The following is a 19,743-nucleotide window of genomic DNA, read 5'->3' as shown; positions in this document are numbered from 1 at the left end:
TAAGCATCATGATGCCAGGGTACTGGGATGGAACTCCATGGCATGCTCATCACGGAGTCTGTTTGTTATTCTCTCTCTCTCAATAAATAAGTCAAAAAAATTAATTAATTAATTAATTAATTCTTAATTAATTTAAGATGGGTCATAGAACAAGACAAAACAAAAGCTGAAAATATAAAGCTTCTAGAAGAAAATATAGGAGAATATCTGGATAAACTTGGTATAGATAAAGATTTTGTAGACAGGAGACAAAATGTGCTAATTATAAAAGAAAGCAATAATGAGTTAGGGTTCAACAGTAAACACTTATTCACTAAAAGACACCATTTAAGATTTCTCAAATCTTGAGAGAAAATATTCAGTGTATCACATATGCACACTTACAGTCACACACACATTTGACAAAGGGCTTGTAACCAAAATATATAAATAACTCCTATAACCTCATAATAAAAAAAAAATCAAATAACCCTTGGGGCGCTTGGGTGGCTTAGCTGGTTAAGCATCTGCCTTTGGCTCAGGTCATGATCCCAGAGTCCTGGGATCAAGCCCCACAGCGGGCCCTTTGCTTAGCAGGGAGCTTGCTTCTCCCTCTCCCTCTGCCTGCTATTACCCCTGCTTGTGCTCTCTCTTTCTCTGTCAAATAAATGAATAAAATATTTTTTAAGGATTTTATTTATTTATTTGAGAGAGAGAAACAGAAATGAGAGAGAGTGCAAGCAGAGAGAGGTCAGCAGGAGAAGCAGACTCCCTGCTGGGCAGGGAGCCCGATGCGGGACTCAATCCTGGGACTCCAGGATCATGACCTGAGCCGAAGGTAGTCACTCAACCAACTGAGGCACCCAATAAATAAAATCTTTAAAAAAAAAAAAAAAGGTCAACCCAATTTTTTTAAAATGGGCAAAAAAACTTTCAAGGGTCTTTCACCAACGATGACATCAAAATAGCCCCCATACATTCAAAGCTGATATCCTTTGATGCGTTATATGTATTTTCTTTAAGAAAATCAGATTTTCCTACTGCGTTATGTATGTATGTCAGGATCTTAACTATTACTTCTCTCTAGAAAATAATTTCCTCTTGATTCTTTCTGGATGTTTTCTTTTCAGGCCAACAGAACTTTTCAGGAGTTGTAATGCTCAGTCAGATCAAGGAGCCATGAATGACATGAAGCTGTGGGAGAAAGGAAGCATAAAGATGCCATTTATCAACATACCTGTTCTTGACATTAAGAAGTGCCAGCCAGAAATGTGGAAAGCAGTCGCTTGTTCACTGCAGATTAAACCTTGTCATAGTAAATCCCGGGGAAGTATTATTTGCAAGTAAGTTTCTTCCCTCTTAATGACTCTCCAGTCTTGTTTCAGATGATGGTCTGAACCGCAGCCTATCTTTAGAGTTTTCTCTCCCACCACTTCCCTTTGCCCATCCTCCCCACACGTCAAATGCTCTTTCACTTTTTCCTTCTCTGCTTGAAACACTCTTCCATCTCCATTTGCCCACTCTTGTCTTTCTTAGCCTCTCTCAAATGCCAGTCATTCCCATGGGATCTTCCCAGCTCTCTCCAGCTAATAGTAATTTATCCTTCCTACAAACTTCTGTAGACCTTCACCTGAACTTCTCTTATGGAATTTAGTTTCAGAAATATTTGTCAAGTCCCTTCAATAATTCTATTTTTGTATTTTAATTTGTGTACTTATATTCTGTTAGACTTTGCTCTCCTTGAGTTTATACTTTATGACTTCTTTTTCTTGTCTCCTCTTTTCTCTTTTTCTCCTCATCAGGGATTAGCAGAATTCCGACACACAGTAGGAGTTCCATAGTGTTTAATGAGTGAGGGAGTTAGTGAATATAGTCATTAGGGCCTATTTCTAGTGAGCATTTTGTGAATGGTTTGCTTAGGAGATCTAGGATAAAATAAAGATGAAAGCTGCTATCCTGGGTGAAACCAGCAGCATTACCCAGGTAGTAATCTATGCCAGCTGATCTTCAACATCTATTTTTCCAAAAAGCTTTTCTAAAAACGAAGTTACTATCCAGCCCCTAAGCTGTTGGTGTGTCTTGGTGCCGCTGGGCACTTGATGACTGATTGCAGATCATTTCAACCTTAAATAGGGTCCAGATACATTCTGTGGCATGACTTGGTAATGACTTGAATAAGGGGAAAGATGGGGGGTAACTTGGGTGACAAGAGGCAACTAGTGGGAAATTTATTGACTCAGCATAAGAACTTATAGAAAAGGAGTCAAATCCCTTTTAAGACTAAGAAATTTTAAAGTAGTATACTTTCTAGGTGTTATGGGTCAATCCCCTTAACATTGATAACAAAAAGATATTTAAAGGGGGCCTGGGTGGCTCAGTCGTTAAGTGTCTGCCTTCGGCTCAGGTTGTGATCCCGGGGTCCTGGGATCGAGCCCTGCATCGAGCTCCCTGCTCAGAGGGAAGCCTGCTTCTCCCTCTCTCACTCCCCCTGCTTGTGTTCCCTCTCTCGCTGTGTCTTTCTTTGTCAAATAAATAAAATCTTTAAGAAAAAAAAGATATTTAAAAAGAGAAGGGGAGGGAGGGAGTAAGAAGCAAGTAAGTATAAGATGCTGAAAGAAAAGATGTATGATTTTGCAAAGAGCAGATTAGACTAGTCTAGTTTAATTTCCTTTCAAAGACCTGGACAAGCCACACTGATGGTAGTAACGGTATGAGCATAAAATTTGAGCAAGGCCTTTGATCTCAGGTAAGAGAAAGGGATGCTTTGCTATTGTAATTCATTACTTACTACTCTGCAACCTGGGGTAGTCTTGACTCCTGGGTTTTTTTGCCATTACTCTGACAATTGTAAAATTGTAAAATATTTTATGAAAACTCACCTTCTGGAAGCCTTCAGAAACAAGATTGATACTGACTAGACAACATGAGGAGGTTCCGTGAACCCTAAATTTGTGTGTATTTTTCTTCTTAAGATCAGACTGTGTGGAGATTCTGAAGAAATGTGGGGACCAGAACAAATTCCCTGAAGACCACACAGCTGAAAGTATTTGTGAGCTTCTGTCACCTACAGATGACCTAGAGAATTGTATACCTTTAGAAACATACCTCAGTAAGTACTTTGTTTTTTAAGATTTCAAGTATTTCTGCCTTCCATCTCTGCCCTTCATGTTTGCTTTGGATGAACATCTATCTGTTGCGAATGTGTGGTTTAATAATTCTATCTCAATTGCAGACTCTTATCTTATTTGCTTGGCCTTTTTGGCTGGAAAGAATTGTCATCTTAAAACATATAAGCCCAAGTGACTCTCTTATCAGTCTGAGGAAATGATGAACTATTGTCAATCAGGAATTGTAAGCAGTGAATCTGGGGCAAGCATCATAGATAATAGCTCCATATCATTGCTGTCCCCTTGTCATGATTTGACCAGGAAGTGGAATTTCCCCCCAGGGCATTTTCAGCTTTTTGTAATTAGAACATTAGTGGGCCTGAGCCAGGCATTGGTTTAGACACATCTACCAAATAGGGAGTAAGGAATTGGCGGTCTGAGTTAGTATATGAAAATGGAACTTTTGTCTCTGCCAAAATACTCCTGCGAAGAGCTAGGCAAAGAGCTAGAAGAATAAGTTGGTATCTCCTTAAGGGATCCTGGAGCTGAGTTTCTCAGCAGGAGGTGACCTTGCGTTGAGGAAACCAGAGGGATAATGAGAAGAACTCACACACACCATGTATTGTAGTAGCGGTAGTGCAAGTGTCTAGGATGCCGCCAGAGGGCGTTAGTGTCCCCAGGCTGGCTGGAAAGGCAGACCTTGAATTCAGCTCCAGCTTGCTTTGTTCTCCTGTGTTGCATATGACTTAAGTTCCACTGCAAATGAACAGAACAATAGGTAAACGTAAAGGGAAGCCCAGAAATAAATAGTCCAGACATGTCAGAGTGGTTCACCGTCCAGAGTCCAGCCTCTTTTTGCTTTCTGCATTCTCCTTAGTGTTTCGCTTCCATCATCAAGGTTACTTCAGGTACTTTATTCTCATGACATGGCTCCTAGAAGTCTAGCCACCATATCTTAGTGTAAGGGGAAACGACCCTAGCTGTAAGGGAAACTGAGAAAGATGATCATTTTAGCTATGGACCCATTGTCACACCATTATTAGTAAGCGGAAAGAGAAGAGTGGATGCTAGATGTGCAGCTAGTAATCTCAGCCACATTTTCTTAAGGCCAACAAACTATGTCCCTCAGCCTTTAGGATCAGTGTAACCAAAAAAAAAAAAAAAAGAAGAAGAAAAAGAAAAAAAAAACATTAGACTAGAGTATAGACCTCTGTGACTTTGGACAGATCACCTCTTTCTGCCTCAGAAAGGCTAGACGAGATGAACTCTAAGAACTCTTATACCATTCTTAACCCTACAGTGTGAGTCTGGCCTAAAATCAAGTAAGCAAAGCTAATGTATTCACAAGCCTAGACTCTATTAAAGCAGTGAAATATATGTGTAGAAGGAAAAAAGTTAAAAAAATGTTTTTGTTTGAATTTTAGTACTCTCTTTAAATATCATAGATGCTTAATATAAAGTGAGACTCTTCCATGGTCATTATTTTATAAGGTGACAAATATAATCATGGTACGGGATCCATCTTACCATAGTGAATTACTGTCGTTTATAGTAAAATGTGCCAAGTTATTCCTCTTAGGCATAAGCACCTCTTTGACCACTCTACCCAATGTATACTTTCCATTCCTTTATACTACTTATTACTTATCATTAGGTGACTTTTTTATTTTTTCACACAGAGACACACACATTATACTCTACATATCCCCAGTCTGTTTATTGTCTCTTTCCCAAATAGAATATTAATTCTATATTAGGGATTTGTCAGTTTTGTTCACTACTGTATCTCCAGTGCTCAGAACTTTTCCCAGCGTATCATAAGTACCCAGTAAATAAACAGGTGAATAAATGTATATATGTTTATACTAAATTCACAAATTATCAGAGAATCTGTGTGTTTTAATGGTTTCCTGGAATCGGGCCTTGGTTTCTGCTCATGAGCTCTCATTTATTCTAGCCATAATTAATTTGGAAAATTTAAAGACCTCTGTTACCTTTTTGGGTTGGTTAAACTGATCTGTGTTTGATTTTTCAGGGCCAAGTACTTTGGGTAACATTGTAGAAGAGGTCACTCATCCCTGTAACCCAAATCCTTGCCCTGCTAATGAGCTCTGTGAGGTTAACCGGAAGGGGTGTCCATCTGGAGATCCCTGTCTTCCATACTCTTGTGTTCAAGGTAAGAGGTAAATGGGTGTGGTTGTGGAGTGGGTATGGATTTGTGCTGCTGGTGTTTCTGTATAGGGATACTCTTTGGAGTAAGCTCTAAATAAATAAATAAATAAAAATAAAATCTTTTTTAAAAAAAGATATGTGTAATTTTACAACTAATTTTTAAATTTTATTTTATTTCTAAAAATATTTTATTTTTTAAATATTTTATTTATTTACTTGACAGAGAGAGAAATCATAAGTAGGCAGAGGCAGGCAGAGAGTGGGGGGGAAGCAGACTCCCCACGGAGCAGAGAACCCAATGTGGGGCTCAATTCCAGGACTCTGAGATCATGACCTGAGCTGAAGGCAGAGGCTTAACCCACTGAGCCACCCAGGCACCCCACTAATTTTTTTTCAATTCAGGAATCCTCTTGAATAAGAAATGCTTATCCCATTGAATTTTGATAGTCTTTCTTTCTGCATCCCTTTAGGGTACAGTGGGCAACATTTTGCTTCCCAATTGAAAATGTTTCTTTGTCCTGTTAAAATCACCATTTTAAAATATCTTAAAGTAATAAGGAATAGAAGATTAAATAAGCATGATGTCTCAAAGGATCATCTATAATATTTGTATAATACCAGAATATATCAGTCAAGATAAATTTTGTTAAAATTGGAAATGAATGGATTTTCTTTAAGCCCAATCAAGTATTCAGCTTTTCTTGAATTTATGATATCCTTATATTCTATCCCTAAAAGTTTTCCTGACCAAGAAGTTTCCATAGTTCATTTTTAAAATATCTGTGATTTTTTAAAATATCCTTGATAAGCCCAAAGCAATAAAAAAATACATATCTTATAGCATTTTTATACTGAACTATACCTAACTCTGGGGTATAGGTCCATAATCACCACCATCTTACGGAACATGGAATTTTCCATTTGAGAGGATATGTTTCAGTCAGTGAACCAGACCAATTCTTTGACTTAGTGAAAGTTCTATTACATAAACTTTAGTAGCCACACAATACCTATGAGACCAATATAAAATATATCTAATGTCATAACAATGTCATGGCACAATACCATCTCTCTCAGCTTATTTTTGTTTGTACAGGTTGCAAATTAGGAGAAGCCTCTGATTTCATCGTCCGTCAAGGAACACTAATCCAGGTGCCATCATCTGCGGGAGAAGTTGGTTGTTACAAAATTTGCTCATGTGGACAAAGTGGACTCTTGGAAAATTGTATAGAGATGCACTGTATAGATCTTCAGAAGTCATGTATTGTTGGAGGAAAAAGAAAAAGTGAGTCTTGAGCTGTACTTATTTGCTTTTTGTTTTTAGTATGAGATTAGTTATCTTTTTTTTTTTAGATTTTATTTATTTATTGGACAGACAGAGATCACAAGTAGGCAGAGAGGCAGGCAGAGAGAGAGGAGAAAGCAGGCTCCCCGCTGAGTAGAGAGCCCAATGCGGGGCTCAATCCCAGGATCCTGGGATCATGACCTGGGCCGAAGGCAGAAGCTTTAACCCACTGAGCCACCCAGGCACCCCTGAGATTAGTAATCTTAATTTTGTAGGAAGAACATTGGATAGATTCCCACCAAAGAGTAAGGTCTACAAATCAGATCCTCCAGGCCAGTATTTTCCAAACTGTACTCTACAGAACACCAGGACTGGGGCGCCTGGGTGGCTCAATGGGTTAAAGCCTCTGTCTTCAGCTCAGGTCATGATCCCAGGGTCCTGCGATCGAGCCCCGCATCAGGCTCTCTGCTCGGCAGGGAGCCTGCTTCCTTCTCTCTCTCTGCCTGCCTCTCTGCCTACTTGTGATCTCTGTCTGTCAAACAAATACGTAAAATCTTTAAAAAAAAAAAAAAGAACACCAGGACTTCTAAGGCACCCTCTTAGGAGCCTCCTCAGAAAGGGACCAATAGCTAATAACAACTAATATTACTAAACTTTTGGGGTGCCTGGGTGGCTCAGTGGGTTAAAGCCTCTACCTTCAGCTCAGGTCATGATCCCAGGGTCCTGGGATCGAGCCCCACATAGGGTTCTCTGCTCAGCAGGGAGCCTGCTTCCCTTCCTCTCTCTCTGCCCACCTCTCTGCCTACTTGTGATCTCTGCCTGTCAAATAAATAAATAAAATCTTAAAAAAAAAAAATACTACTGAACCTTTAATTGTGTGCCAAGCACTATGCTAAGTCTTGGCCTGTGTTATCTCATGTGACCCTTCCAGTTGTTCTTTGATTTCTGTGTTGTTGTGAGGAAGATGATGCTCAGACAGGTCACCCAGCTAGTAAGAGACTAAAGATGAACTCAGTCCTGGGTCTATCTGACTCCAAAGCCCTTGACCTCCACAGGCAAAGACAGAGGTGTGTTCCTTCCCATTCCTTCCTCAACTACATCTCTTTATGAGAAGTAAAAGTCAGAGTTTGACGTTGTAGAAAGCAAACTATTGACTAGGCATTGGGAGACAGCACATGAACAAGTGCCACCCTTTGATGCCCTTTCTAAAAGTCTGAGGGTCTTGCTTTCTTATTGCTTCCTTAACCATGTTTTGCTTATAGCCCTAACAACCATTCTGTCAATATACAACCTCTGAGGATAAACAGATTCATTCCTTCCATAGACTTCCAATGATTAAATGCCTGCTCTTTACAGAAGAACATACTAGCACCTTGTGGGGCTGAAACTGGGATGAGGGATTCAGGTCATGTTGTACATGATCAGATGGGGGAGCATTAGAGCCACAAAAGGAGCAGACCCAGTGCTCTTCAAGGACCTAGTCATTCCCGCCAGGGCATCAGGAGAGTCTTCAATTCAAAGATGGCATCAGGGCTGATTGTGGAGAGATGACTAAAGCTCCAGAAGGAAGAGAGGAGCATGTCAGGCAAGAGGGGCAGCCAGAAACATTCTCAGAGAACAGGGAGCAGTCTGGTAAGACTAGCACTTCGGGGTTTTGGAGAGAAATGGTGGGAGATAAGCATGAAAATATAAATATTACAGATTTACCTTCTCAGTTTGTATATTCAGAAGTCATCTTTCAAGAATTTCTATTTTAAAACTTTTCAAACTATTAAATTGTTAATATATGATTTATTTATAAATGCATGAAATGGAGCAACATGTTATTTCTCCTTTCCTTAGGTCATGGGACCTCCTTTAACATTGACTGCAATATCTGTTCTTGTTTTGCTGGCAATTTGGTGTGTTCTACCCGCCTGTGCCTCAGTGAGCACAGTTCAGAAGATGACCGGCGGACCTTCACAGGTAACCACGGCCACCCAAAAGCAGCCCTTAGCGGCCGTCATCCCTTTGTACCTGTTTCCCTTCAAGGTAGCTTCACCACTCTTGCCATAACTGCAGATGTACATGGTAAAATCAATACATAATCTGAGAACAAGGTACTTTCCCTCTCGGGATCTGTTTCTTCCTCTGTGAATTGAAGGCATTAAACAAATGATTTCCTAGGACCCTTCTAGCACTAATACTCTGAAATTCCATGGGTTAAAAAGAACAGGGCCAGTGACTGGGATGGTTTTAGTAAAATGAAACTTTGTACCTACTAAAATCCCTACCATTATATTAGAAAATATATTTTCTAAGTTAGTCTGTGTTGTAATGTTTTTCTCATCACCTTTTCCCTGTCCTGCCTTAGCTTACTAGTTCATTCCATGGAGACCCCTATAATAAAGCTATAAGTAGGAAAAGTAAAGAATGCTCCTTTCAATCTAGTGTATAAAATCTAGAAATTAGAGGTTTAAAGTCTGGCTTGGGGGATTTCTGGACTGTCAAAGGGTAATACCAAAACCAAAATAAAGACAAAGGTTGTAAACTCATCATGTTCCACTCTTCATCTCCTTAGAGAAGGGGAAGAATAAGAACTTGGGAAATTATTGTAATTTTGAGACTTAGGCATTTTTATGAACATCTCTGGGTTGTGTTTGGACTGAGACAATATCTGAGTCCCAAAAAATGAGATACACTTTGTGGCCAATAAAATCTCTTTAGAGTCTGTTAGCTAAACAGTCATTACCTTAATTTATCCCAGGACATGAGGGGCTACACACCACAGGGAAAAAGAGTCCTGCTAGTTGTAAAGTTCATCTTCCAAATACATTTGGATATAAGTAAGTTAATAAGTAAATTAAATAAATAAGTAGTTTTCCATAAAAAATCTTTAATTAATTCTTCATCCCCAGTGGTTTTATGGTTTCTCTAAGCAGAATGAATTGCCCTCATCAAAACAAGCAAATAAAGGATAATAATAAGGATAACAACAAGAAGAATGACAATAAAACATCAAGATTGGTATTCAGGATAGGTAGAGGGTGGGGTGGGGTTAGTCCTGCCTTTACTTCCCCAGCAGCCTGCTGTGTACTTCTTATTTCTGATATCCTTTTTATTTTAATGGGCTGGAGGTAGACCAGGATATCCCTAATCAGTTCTCTTCCCATCCCTATCCATGTGCCATACCAACTCCCGAGAAAGAAGAATCAACTTGCTGCTGCAGCTGCATGAAATGGGGTAAATTTAGGGGGCTACCTGGCTCGTCTTGACCCAGAACCAAGCGTATTTCAGATCTGGAGCAAAACAGATCCCAGTAGATAGCAAGAGACCCTGCTGTTGCTATCAATAGCTGTAGCTGCTTCTCAAGAAAAGAGCATCACATCTCACTGGCCTATTTGCTTACTGGAGCATAACCCAGCAGAATAAAGCATAACAGTGTCAAGAAAGCAGTGTTCTTAACTGATGCTCATAAACACTTCTAAGTCTCAAAATAACAGTAATTTCCCAAGTTACTTTCTTCTTGTTTTGGTATTTTAACATTGCATAGATCTCCCAAGCCAGACTTCAGACATCTAAATTCTAGATTATTCACTAGATTGGGAGGAGTTTTCTTTACTTTTCCTACCTATAGCTTTGTTTACATGGGTCTCTACCTCTGGGGTCAAGGTCTGGAAGCCCTCAGTTAGCTGGCAATAAATGGAACAAAGGAAAGCCAGTTTGCAGACAAACGCCTTTTCAGAGCCTTGCTGCCATCTTTAAAAGCACTCTCAGAGACTGGAGGGATGCCTTTTCCTGAACTGAATTCACAATGCTTTTTTAACTCGAGAGTTCTGTGTTAATTAGGAAATATGACAGGCAGGAGAACGTGTAAGTAGCCAGCATTGAATCTGTGTCCTCTTCCACAGGTCTGCCCTGTAACTGTGCAGATCAGTTCGTCCCTGTGTGTGGGCAGAATGGCCGCACTTACCCCAGTGCGTGCATCGCTCGCTGTGTGGGCCTCCAAGACCATCAGTTTGAGTTTGGATCATGCATATCGAAGGATCCATGTACTCCAAATCCCTGCCCAAAAAACCAAAGGTAAATTAAATGACTCCTTATCTTTTTTCTTTTTTTTTTTTTTAAGTTTTTATTTTAATCACCTGGTGCTGATCACCTGTTTCACCAGTCTCCCCACATACCTTTCCGCTGGTAACTATCACTTTCTTCTCTATAGTTGAGAGTCTGCTTGTTGTTTTGTCTTGTTCTGTTTTTTGCCCCATGTGTATTTTGTTTCTTAAATTCCACATCTGAATGAAATATATTTGTCTTTCTCTGACTTCTTTCACTTAGAATTACACTCTCTAGCTCCACCTATGTCATTGGAAATGGAAAGATTTTATTCTTTTGTATGGCTGAATAATACTCCATTGTGTATATATGTATGCCACATCCTGGAGAGTGGCTCAGGGGTCCCCAATATGGAGGACTTGGGGGCCAGGGCTCTGGGGACAGAAGCCCAAAGACACAACCTGGGTTTATTGTTAGGGCCTCAAGGGCATAGCAGGCCTGATCTGCCAGCACAGAAGTGGGCTCCCAGGGAGCCGAGTAGAGGGCAGGGTTGGCAGGTGTTCAAGGATATTCCAGCCATGCGGTCACGTGGTATTTAGCAAGCTTTCTCGCAGGGTTCAGGCACGACCACTCAGGACCACAGGCCAGTCCAGGCGGCTCCCCTGAAGCGAATTCGCCAGGGGATTCTGGCCAATTCTCAGGAGCTTTCTGCCCAAATTGACTTCGATTTGGGCAGAAGACTTGTGAGAGTGGGCCAGCGTTGGGCAGCGATCCGTGCTGCTCACGCGCCTAGTGTCTGCAGGACTTTCTAGCTAGGTGCGTGTTGTGACCATCGGGGACCGCGGGCCAGGCACAGGAGGCTCCCCAGCGGGCCCCCACTGAGGCGAGCATCCTGGGGGCAGAGTTGAGGGAGGGGGTCAGGCTGAGGGTCAGGCTTCCGGTTTGTGGCCCTGTTTGGGGGGGCACCAAAGTTGGGGGTGGCCTCAGGGGGGCATGCGGGTTTCTCCCGCTCTGAGGGTTTTGCATGGCTCCAAATGGCGCGGTATCCTCTGGGAGAGGGGGGGCAGAAGTCCTGGGGTATGGCTTGGAGCCCCCACCATGGAGGGCTTGGGGGCCAGGCAACCCAACCTAGGGATAGGGTTCAGACCTAGGGGCATGGCAGGCCAGATCTGCTGGCGCTGCAGTGGGCTCCCAGGGGTCTGAGTAGAGGGCGAGGCTGGCAGGCGTTCAGGGTGATTCGGACCACACATACACCTGGCGTGTAGCACGCTTTCTCGCAGGGTTTGGGCTGCAACCACTCGGGACCATCGGCCAGGTCCAGGTGGCTCCCCTGAAGGCCCACCCTGCTGGAAGCAAGTTTGGTGGGGGTTTCCGGCCAATACTCAGGAGCTTTCTGCCCAAATCGAAATCGATTTGGGCAGAAAGCTCCTGAGAATTGGTCCGCATTGGGCGGCGATTCAGGCAGCTCACCAGCCAGGTGTCTGGAGTGCTTTCTTGCTAGGTAGGTGTTGCAACTGTCAGGGACCACAGGCCGGACCCATGCAGCTCTCCTGCCGGCCCTTGCTGAGGCAAACTACCTGTGGCCAGAGTTGAGGGAGGGGGTCAGGCTGAGCGTCAGGTTGTGGGTTTGTGGCCCTGGGGGGTGGGGCGCTGAAGGTGAGGGTGGCCTCAGGGAGGCATGCGGGTTTCTCCCACTCCGAAGGTTTTGTGAAGCTCCAAATGGCATGGTTTCCTCCTAGAGGACAGGTGGTGTTCTGGCGTGTGGCTCAGGGTCCGCAGTCTGGAGGGCCTCTTGGGACTGAAGCCTGTAAACCCAACCTAAAGTTAGTGTTAGGGCCTTGGGGCATGGCAGGCCTGATCTGCTGGAGCTGAGGTGGGACCCCTGGGGGTCTGAGTTGAGGAGAGGGGTCACGCAGTGGGTCAGGCTCCAGGTTGGTGGCCAGGGGGTTGCCAGATTTGGGGATGGCCTCAGGGAGTCATGCAGGTGTCTCCCAGTCAGAGGGTTTGAAGCAGGACCAAATGGCACAGCTTCCATCTGGGTGGCAGGCAGACTCCTGGGGTGTGGCTCCGGTGTCCCCAATCTGGAGGGCTTGGGGGACAGGCCATGGGGGACAGAAGCCTAAAAACTGACCTAGAGATCGGGTTAGGGCCTCGGGGCATGGCAGGCCCCATCAGCTGGTGCTGCGCTGCGGCAGGGCTCCCCAGGGGCCAAGTACAGGGTGAGGTTGGCAGGTGTTCTGAGGCAATTCTGGCCACACGTGCACTTGGCGTTTAGCGTGCTTTCTCACAGGGTTTGGGCGGTGACCACTTGGGACCATGGGCCCTTCCAGGAAGCTCCCCTGAAGGCCCATGCCACCAGAAGCGAGTTCGCTGGGGCATTCCGGCCAATTCTCAATGAGCTTTCTGCCCAAATTGACATTGATTTGGGCAGAAAGCTCACTGAGAATTGGCCAGCGTTGGGCGGCAATCCAGGCCGCTCATGCTCCTGGTTTCTGGAGCGCTTTCTCTCTAGGTGTGTTTGGCGACCATCAGGAACTGAGGACTGGGCCCATGAGGCTCCCCAGTGAGCACCCACTGAGGCGAGCTCCCTAGGGGCAGAGTTGAGGGTGGGAGTTGAGGGCAGCCCATGAGCCCTCCAGGTTTGTGGCCACTGGGGGAGAGGGGAGGTGGGCGCCGAAGGTGGGGGTGGCCTCAGGGGCACATGCAATTTTTTCCCACAGGAGGGTTCTACGTGGCTCCAAACAGCACTGTTTCTTCCTAGAGGTCAGGCAGAGTCCTGGGGTGTGCCTCAGGGATCCTCCATCCGGAGGGCTTGGGGGCCAGGCCCTGGAAGCTGGAAGCCTGACAGCCTAACCTAGGGTTAGGGTTAGGGCCTAGGGGCATGGCAGGCCTGATTTGCTGGCACTGAGGCGGGACCCTGGGGAGGCTGAGTTTAGGGCAGAGGTCCGGCAGCAGGTCAGCCTCCGGGTTTGTGGAGAGGGTGGAGGGTGGGGGGGTAGTGCCAAAGATAGGGGTGGCTTCAGGAGGGCATGCACCTTTCTCCTGCTCTGAGGGTTCTGCAGAGCTCCAAATGGCAGGGTTTCCTCCTAGGGGGCCAGTGGTGTCCTGGGGTATGGCTCAGGGGTCCCCAATGGAGGGCTTGGGGATGAGGCCTTTTGGGACAGAACCCTGAAAACCCAAACTGGGGTCAGAGTTAGGGCCTAGGGACATGGCAGTCCCTATCTCCCAGTGCTGAGGCAGGCTCCTTGCATGGCTGAGTTGAGGGCGGTGTCTGGCGCTATGACAGGCTCCGTGTTTGTGTCCAGGGTCCAGTTGAAGTTGGAAGTGGCCTCAGCGGGGCATGCAGGTTTTTCACACTCTGATGGTTCTTTGCATCTCCAAACGAAATGTTTTCCTTATGGGTGGCAGGTACATCCTGGGGTCTGGTCCATTGGTCCCCAGTCTGGAAGGTTTATGGGCTAGGCCTCTGGGGACAGAAGCCTAGAAACCCAACCTAGGGTTAGGGTTAGGGCCTAGGGGCAGGGCAGGCTGATCTGCTGGCACTGAGGTGGGCTCCCCACATGTGTAAGTTGAGGACCCAGTTTAGGTGGCGAGTCAGCCTCTTCTTTTCTGGGCACTTTCCATAGTTTGGCTATTTAGGACTTTGCTGCTATAAACACTGGGGTGCAGGTATCCCTTCGGATCACTACATTTAAATCTTTAGGGTGAATACCCAGTTGTGTGATTGCTAGATTGTAGGATTGTTCTATTTTTAACTTTCTGAGGAATTTCCATGCTGTTTTCCACAGTGGCTGCACCAATTTCCATTCCCACCAACAGTCCAAGAGTGTTCCTTTTTCTCCACATCCTCACCAACAACCAGTTGTTGATTTTAGCCATTCTGGCTGGTGTGAGATGATATCTCATTTTAATTTGGATTTGCATTTCCTGGTGATAAGTGATGAGCATCTTTTCATGTGTGTATTGACCATCCATATGGAAAACATTTCATTTGTCTTCTTTGGAGAAATGTCTGTTCATTTCTTCTATTTTTTTTTAACTGGATTCTTTTTTGGGTGTTGGGTTTTTAAGTTCTTTATGTGTTTTGGATACTAACCCTTTATCAGATATGTCATTTCCAAATATGTTCTCCCATTCTGTAGATTGCCTTTTAGTTTTGTTGATTATTTCCTTGGCTGTGCAAATCCTTTTTATTTTTATATAGTCCAAATAATTTGTTTTTGCTTTTATTTCCTTTGCTTCAGAGGACCCATCTAGAAAAAAATTCCTACAGCCAATGTCAGAAAAATTACTGCCTCTGTTCTCTCTAGGATTTTTATGGTTTCAGGTCTAACATTTAGGTCTTTAGTCCATTTTTAATTTGTTTTTGTGTATGCTTTAAAAAACTGGCCCAGTTTCTTTCTATTGCATGTTGCTGTCCAATTTTCTCAACACCATTTGTTGAAGGGACTGTCTTTTTCCGATTGGATATTCTTTCCTTTGTTGTCAAAGATTAATTGACCATATAACTGTGGGTTTACTTCTAGATTTTCTATTCATTGATCTCTGTGTCTGTTTTTGTGCCAGTACTGTATTGTTTTGATTATACATCTTTGTAATATAACTTGAAGTCTAGAATTAGGATGCCTCCAGCTCTGCTTTGCTTTTTCCAGATTGTCTTGGCTATTCAGGGTCTTTTGTGTTTCCATAAGCATTTTGGGATTATCTAGTTCTGTGAAAAATGCTGTTGGTATTTTGATAGGGATTACATTAAATGTGTAGATTGCTTTAGTATTTGTTCTTTCAGTCCATGAGTGGGGAATGTCTTTCCATTTCTTTGTGTCATCTTCCATTTCTTTCTTTTATAGTTTTCAGAGTATAGGTCTTTTACCTCTTTGGTTTGGTTTATTCCTAGACATCTTGTGATTTTTGGTGTAATTATAAATGGGATTATTTTCTTAATTTCTCTTTCTGCTACTTCATTATTGGTGTGTAGAAGTGCAACAGATTTCTGTAAATTGATTTTGTATACTGGGACTTTATTGATTTTGTGTATCAGTTCTAGCAGTTTGTTGGCAGAGTCTTTCTGGCCTTTTTTTTTTTTCTCATCTTTTATGTATAGCATAGAAGCATGTCATCTGCAAATAGTGAAAGTTTTCTTCTTCCTTACTGATTTGGATGCCTTTTATTTTCTTCTATTGTCTGATTGTTGTGTCTAGGACTCCCAGTACTATGTTGAATAAAAGTGGTGAGAATGGTCATCCTTCTCTTGTTCCTGACCTTAGGGGGAAAGCTCTCAGTTTTCCCCTTTTGAAGATGATGTTAGCTATGGGTTTTTCATATATGGCCATTACTATGTTGAGGTATGTTCCCTCTAAACATTTGTCGAGGGTTTTTCTCATGAATGGATGTTATACTTTGTCAAATGCTGTTTCTGCATCTATTGAAATGAACATATGGTTCTTATCATTTCTCTTAGTGATGATGTATCATGTTGATTGATGTATGAATATTGAACCACCCTTGCAACCCAGGAGTAAATCCCACTTAATCGTGGTGTGTGATTTTTTAAATATATTGTTGGATTTGATTACTAGTATTTTGTTGAGGATTTTTGCATCTATGTTCATCACAGACATTGGCCTGTAGTTCTGTTTTTGTGATATCTTTATCTGGTTTTGGTATCTGGGTAGTGCTGGCCTCATAGATGAATTTGGAAGTTTTCCTTCCTTCTCTATTTTTTGGTATAGTTTGTGAAGAGTAAGTATTAACTCCTTTTTAAATGTTTGATAGAAATTGCCTATGAAGCCACCTGGTCCTGGACTGTTGTTTTTTGGGAGTTTTTAAGTTACTGATTCAGTTTCTTTGCCAGTAATCAGTTCAAATTTTCTATTTCTTCCTATTTCAGTTTCAGTAGATATTTGTTTCTAGGAGTTTATCCATTTCTTCTGGGTTGTCCAGTTTGTTGACATCATTTTTCATAATATTCTCATAATGGTTTGTATTACTGTGATGTTTATTATTACTTCTTCTCTCTCTCTAGCTCCTGGTTTCATTGATCGGTTGTATTGGTTTCTGGTTTTTTGTTTATTTTAGTTTCTATATAACTTATTTCTGCTCTAATTCATATTATTTCCTTCCTTCTGTTGGTTTGAGGTTTTAATTGTTCTTTTTCTTGCTCCTTTAGGTATAAGGCTATTTATTTGAAATTTCTCCTGCTTCTTAAGGTAGGCTTGTATCGCTATAAATTTTCCTCTTAGAACCACTTCTACTGTGTCCCAAAGGTTTTGGACCACTGTGTTTTCATTTTCATTTGTTTCCATGTACTTTTTAAATTTCTTCTTTTATTTCCTGATTGACCCATTCATTTTTAGTAGCATATAACTTAACCTCCATGTATTTGTGGTCTTTCCGGATTTTTTCTTGTCATTAACTTCTAGTATCATAGCACTGGGTGAGAAAAGACATATGGTATGAGTTCAGTCTTTTTAAATTTTTGAAGCTTGTTTTGTGGCCTGATATGTGATCTATTCTGGAGAGTGTTCCATCTGCCCTTGAAAAGAATGTATTGTGATGTTTTATGATGGAATGTTCTCAATATATTTGTTAAATTCATCTGGTCCAGTGTGTCATCAAAGCTATTGTTTCTTTGTTGATCTTCTGTTTAGAGGATCTGTTGATGTCAGTGGAGTGTTAAAATCCCTTACTTTGTGTTATCAATTAGTTCCTTTATGTTTGTTACTATTATATGTATTTGGGTGCTCCCAGGTTGGGAGCATAAATATTTACAATTGTTTTATCTTCTTGTTGGATTGAACCCTTTATTATTAAATAGTGTCCTTCTTAGTCTCTTGTTACAGTCTTTATTTTAAAGTCTGTTTTATCCAATATAAGTATTGGCCTTTCTTTTGTCTTTCTGTCTTTCTTTTGGATCCATTTGTGTGATAAATATTTCTCCATACCCTCACTTTCAATCTGCAGGTGTCTTTAGATCTAAAACAAGTCTCTCACAGGCAGTATACAGATGAGTTGTTTTCTTATCAATTCTGTCAGCCTATTCTTTGATTGGAGCATTTAGCTCATTTATATGCAAAGTAATTATTGATTGCTGTGTACTTATTGCCATTGTATTACTTGTTTTGTGGTGCTTTCTGAAGATTTCCCTGATCCTTTCTTGTCTTTCTCTCTTCAATGGTTAGCTGGTTTTCTTTAATGATGTATTTGGATTTCTTTGTCTTTATTCTTTGCATATTTATTAGTAGATTTTGAATTGTGGTTACTATTAGGTTTGTATATAACATCATCTCCATATAACAGTCTATATTAAGTTGTCAGTCATTTAAGCTTGAACTCATTCTCCTTCCCACATTTTAGGTATATGGTGTCATATACCTTTTATTTTGTGAGTTCTTTGATTTTTTTACAGAAATACTCATTTTTTATATTATGTATTTCCTACCTTCAAAAATACTACAATTTTTGGTCTTTACACTCAAAAAATACTCTTTAATATTTCTTATAGGGCTGGTTTAGTGGTCATGAACTCTTTTAGTTCTTGTTTGTCTGGGAAGCTCTGTCTCTCCTTCTGTTCTGAATGGTAGCCTTGCTGGATAGAGTATTCTCGACTGCAGGTTTTTCCCATTCAGCACTTTGAACATATCATGCCACTCCTTTCTGGCTTGGAAAGTTTCTGGTGAAAAATCCACTGATAACCTTATGAGGTTTCTTTTGTCTGTAACTCTCTTCTTTTGTCTTGCACCTTTTAATATTTTTTTTTCTTTATCACTGTGTTTTGCCATTTTAATTACAGTGTGTCTTGGTGTGGATCTGCCTTTATTGATTTTGTTGGGGGTTCTCTGTGCCTCCTGGATCTGGTTATCTGTTTCCCCCCAGACTGAAGAAATTTTCAGCTGTTATTTCCTCAAATAGATTCCCTGACCCCTTTTTCTCTCTTCTTCTAGGACTCCCATAACATGAATATTATTATGTTTGATGGAGTCACTGAGTTCCCTAAGTCTTCTCTCATTTTGCCTAATTCTCTTTTCTCTTTTTTGTTCAGGATTATTACTTTCCATTATTCTGTCTTCTAGGTCATTAATTCATTCCTCTGCTTCTTTCAGCCTGTTGTTTTTTCCTTCAAGTGGGTTTTTCATTTCGTTTATTGAGCCCTTTATCTCTGTGTTATTCCTTACTCTGTGTTAAGTGTCTCACTGATGTCCTCCACTCTTTTGTCAAGTCCAGTGAGTATCCATATGATCATCGCTTTAAATTCTCCATCAGCATGTTACAACATCAGTTGTTGTATCTATTTTGCTTAGATCTCTTAGGCATGGCCTTGTCTATTCTTTCATTTGGGACATATTTCTCTGTCTTCTCATTTTGTCTAAGTCTCTATGTGTTAAGAAAGTCAACCACATCCCCTGTTCTTGAGGGTAATGGCTTTATGAAGAAGTTCTGTAGTGCCCTGTAGTGTCTCCTGTTCCTCAGGGCCTGGTGCTTCTGGGAGTGTCTCCAGTGTGTGCTGTGTGTACTCTCCTGTTGTGTCCTGGCCGCTTTATCCTTCAGGCCAGTCATCAGCAGAGGATCTCTGCTTGTTGTGGACAGTGCTTGGTCCTGGCCTGAATGTGGTGATTTTTACCTAGATGTACTCTGGTCTGTTAGTGAAATGAGACCTAGCACCACTGCTACTAGAACCTAGGCTCTCCAAAATCCCACATGAGGAGATGCAGTGTTACTGGGGTTTGGGCTAGTCTTCTGGAGGAGGGTGCCTGCCACACTGGGACTCAAGCAGCTGTGCCCAGAAGGGGCATTTCTATCAGAACATGATGGTGTGGGGCTTGGTTTAAGCAAGTCAAGTAGTGAGTGTTGGTGCTGCACTGTTTCCCAAAGGTGGCCCTGTGGTTTTGCTGAGAAGCAGGGGAGGGAAATGACACATTCCAGTTCCTTTTTTCCCTGGAGGGGTCTCTCAGTGAATGCCATCTCTCTGGGACACATTCTGAGATGAATGAATAACCGCCCTACTATGTGCCCCGGGTACTCTTCAGATTGCCATTTCCACACTGTATGTCTGCAAACTGTTTGCCCTGCCTTCTTTTCAAAACCAGCCCCAATGTCCTCTGAGCTCTCACAGAGCCAAGCACACTGACCTTTAAAACTCCAGACTTTAAGCCCCACTGGTTCCAAGAACTC

General features: G+C 42.2%; 1 protein-coding gene across 1 annotated transcript in view; it reads left to right on the top strand.

Moving 5' to 3' along the window:
- RECK (reversion inducing cysteine rich protein with kazal motifs) overlaps positions 1-19,743 on the top strand; it is a 75,944-nt gene that overhangs the window by 44,537 nt on the left and 11,664 nt on the right. Inside the window, exons 11-16 of the mRNA XM_044265369.1 lie at positions 1,110-1,322; positions 2,952-3,088; positions 5,122-5,262; positions 6,355-6,543; positions 8,386-8,508; positions 10,434-10,605. Coding sequence (XP_044121304.1) covers positions 1,110-1,322; positions 2,952-3,088; positions 5,122-5,262; positions 6,355-6,543; positions 8,386-8,508; positions 10,434-10,605 — 975 coding nt within the window. The remainder of the gene's footprint in view (positions 1-1,109; positions 1,323-2,951; positions 3,089-5,121; positions 5,263-6,354; positions 6,544-8,385; positions 8,509-10,433; positions 10,606-19,743) is intronic.

This window comes from Neovison vison, chromosome 9 (assembly GCF_020171115.1).
Source record: "Neovison vison isolate M4711 chromosome 9, ASM_NN_V1, whole genome shotgun sequence".
NCBI classification, from domain to species: Eukaryota; Metazoa; Chordata; class Mammalia; order Carnivora; family Mustelidae; genus Neogale; species Neogale vison.
The sequence above is the reverse complement of the archived record's forward strand: the minus strand, read 5'-3'. Positions and strand labels throughout refer to the sequence as shown.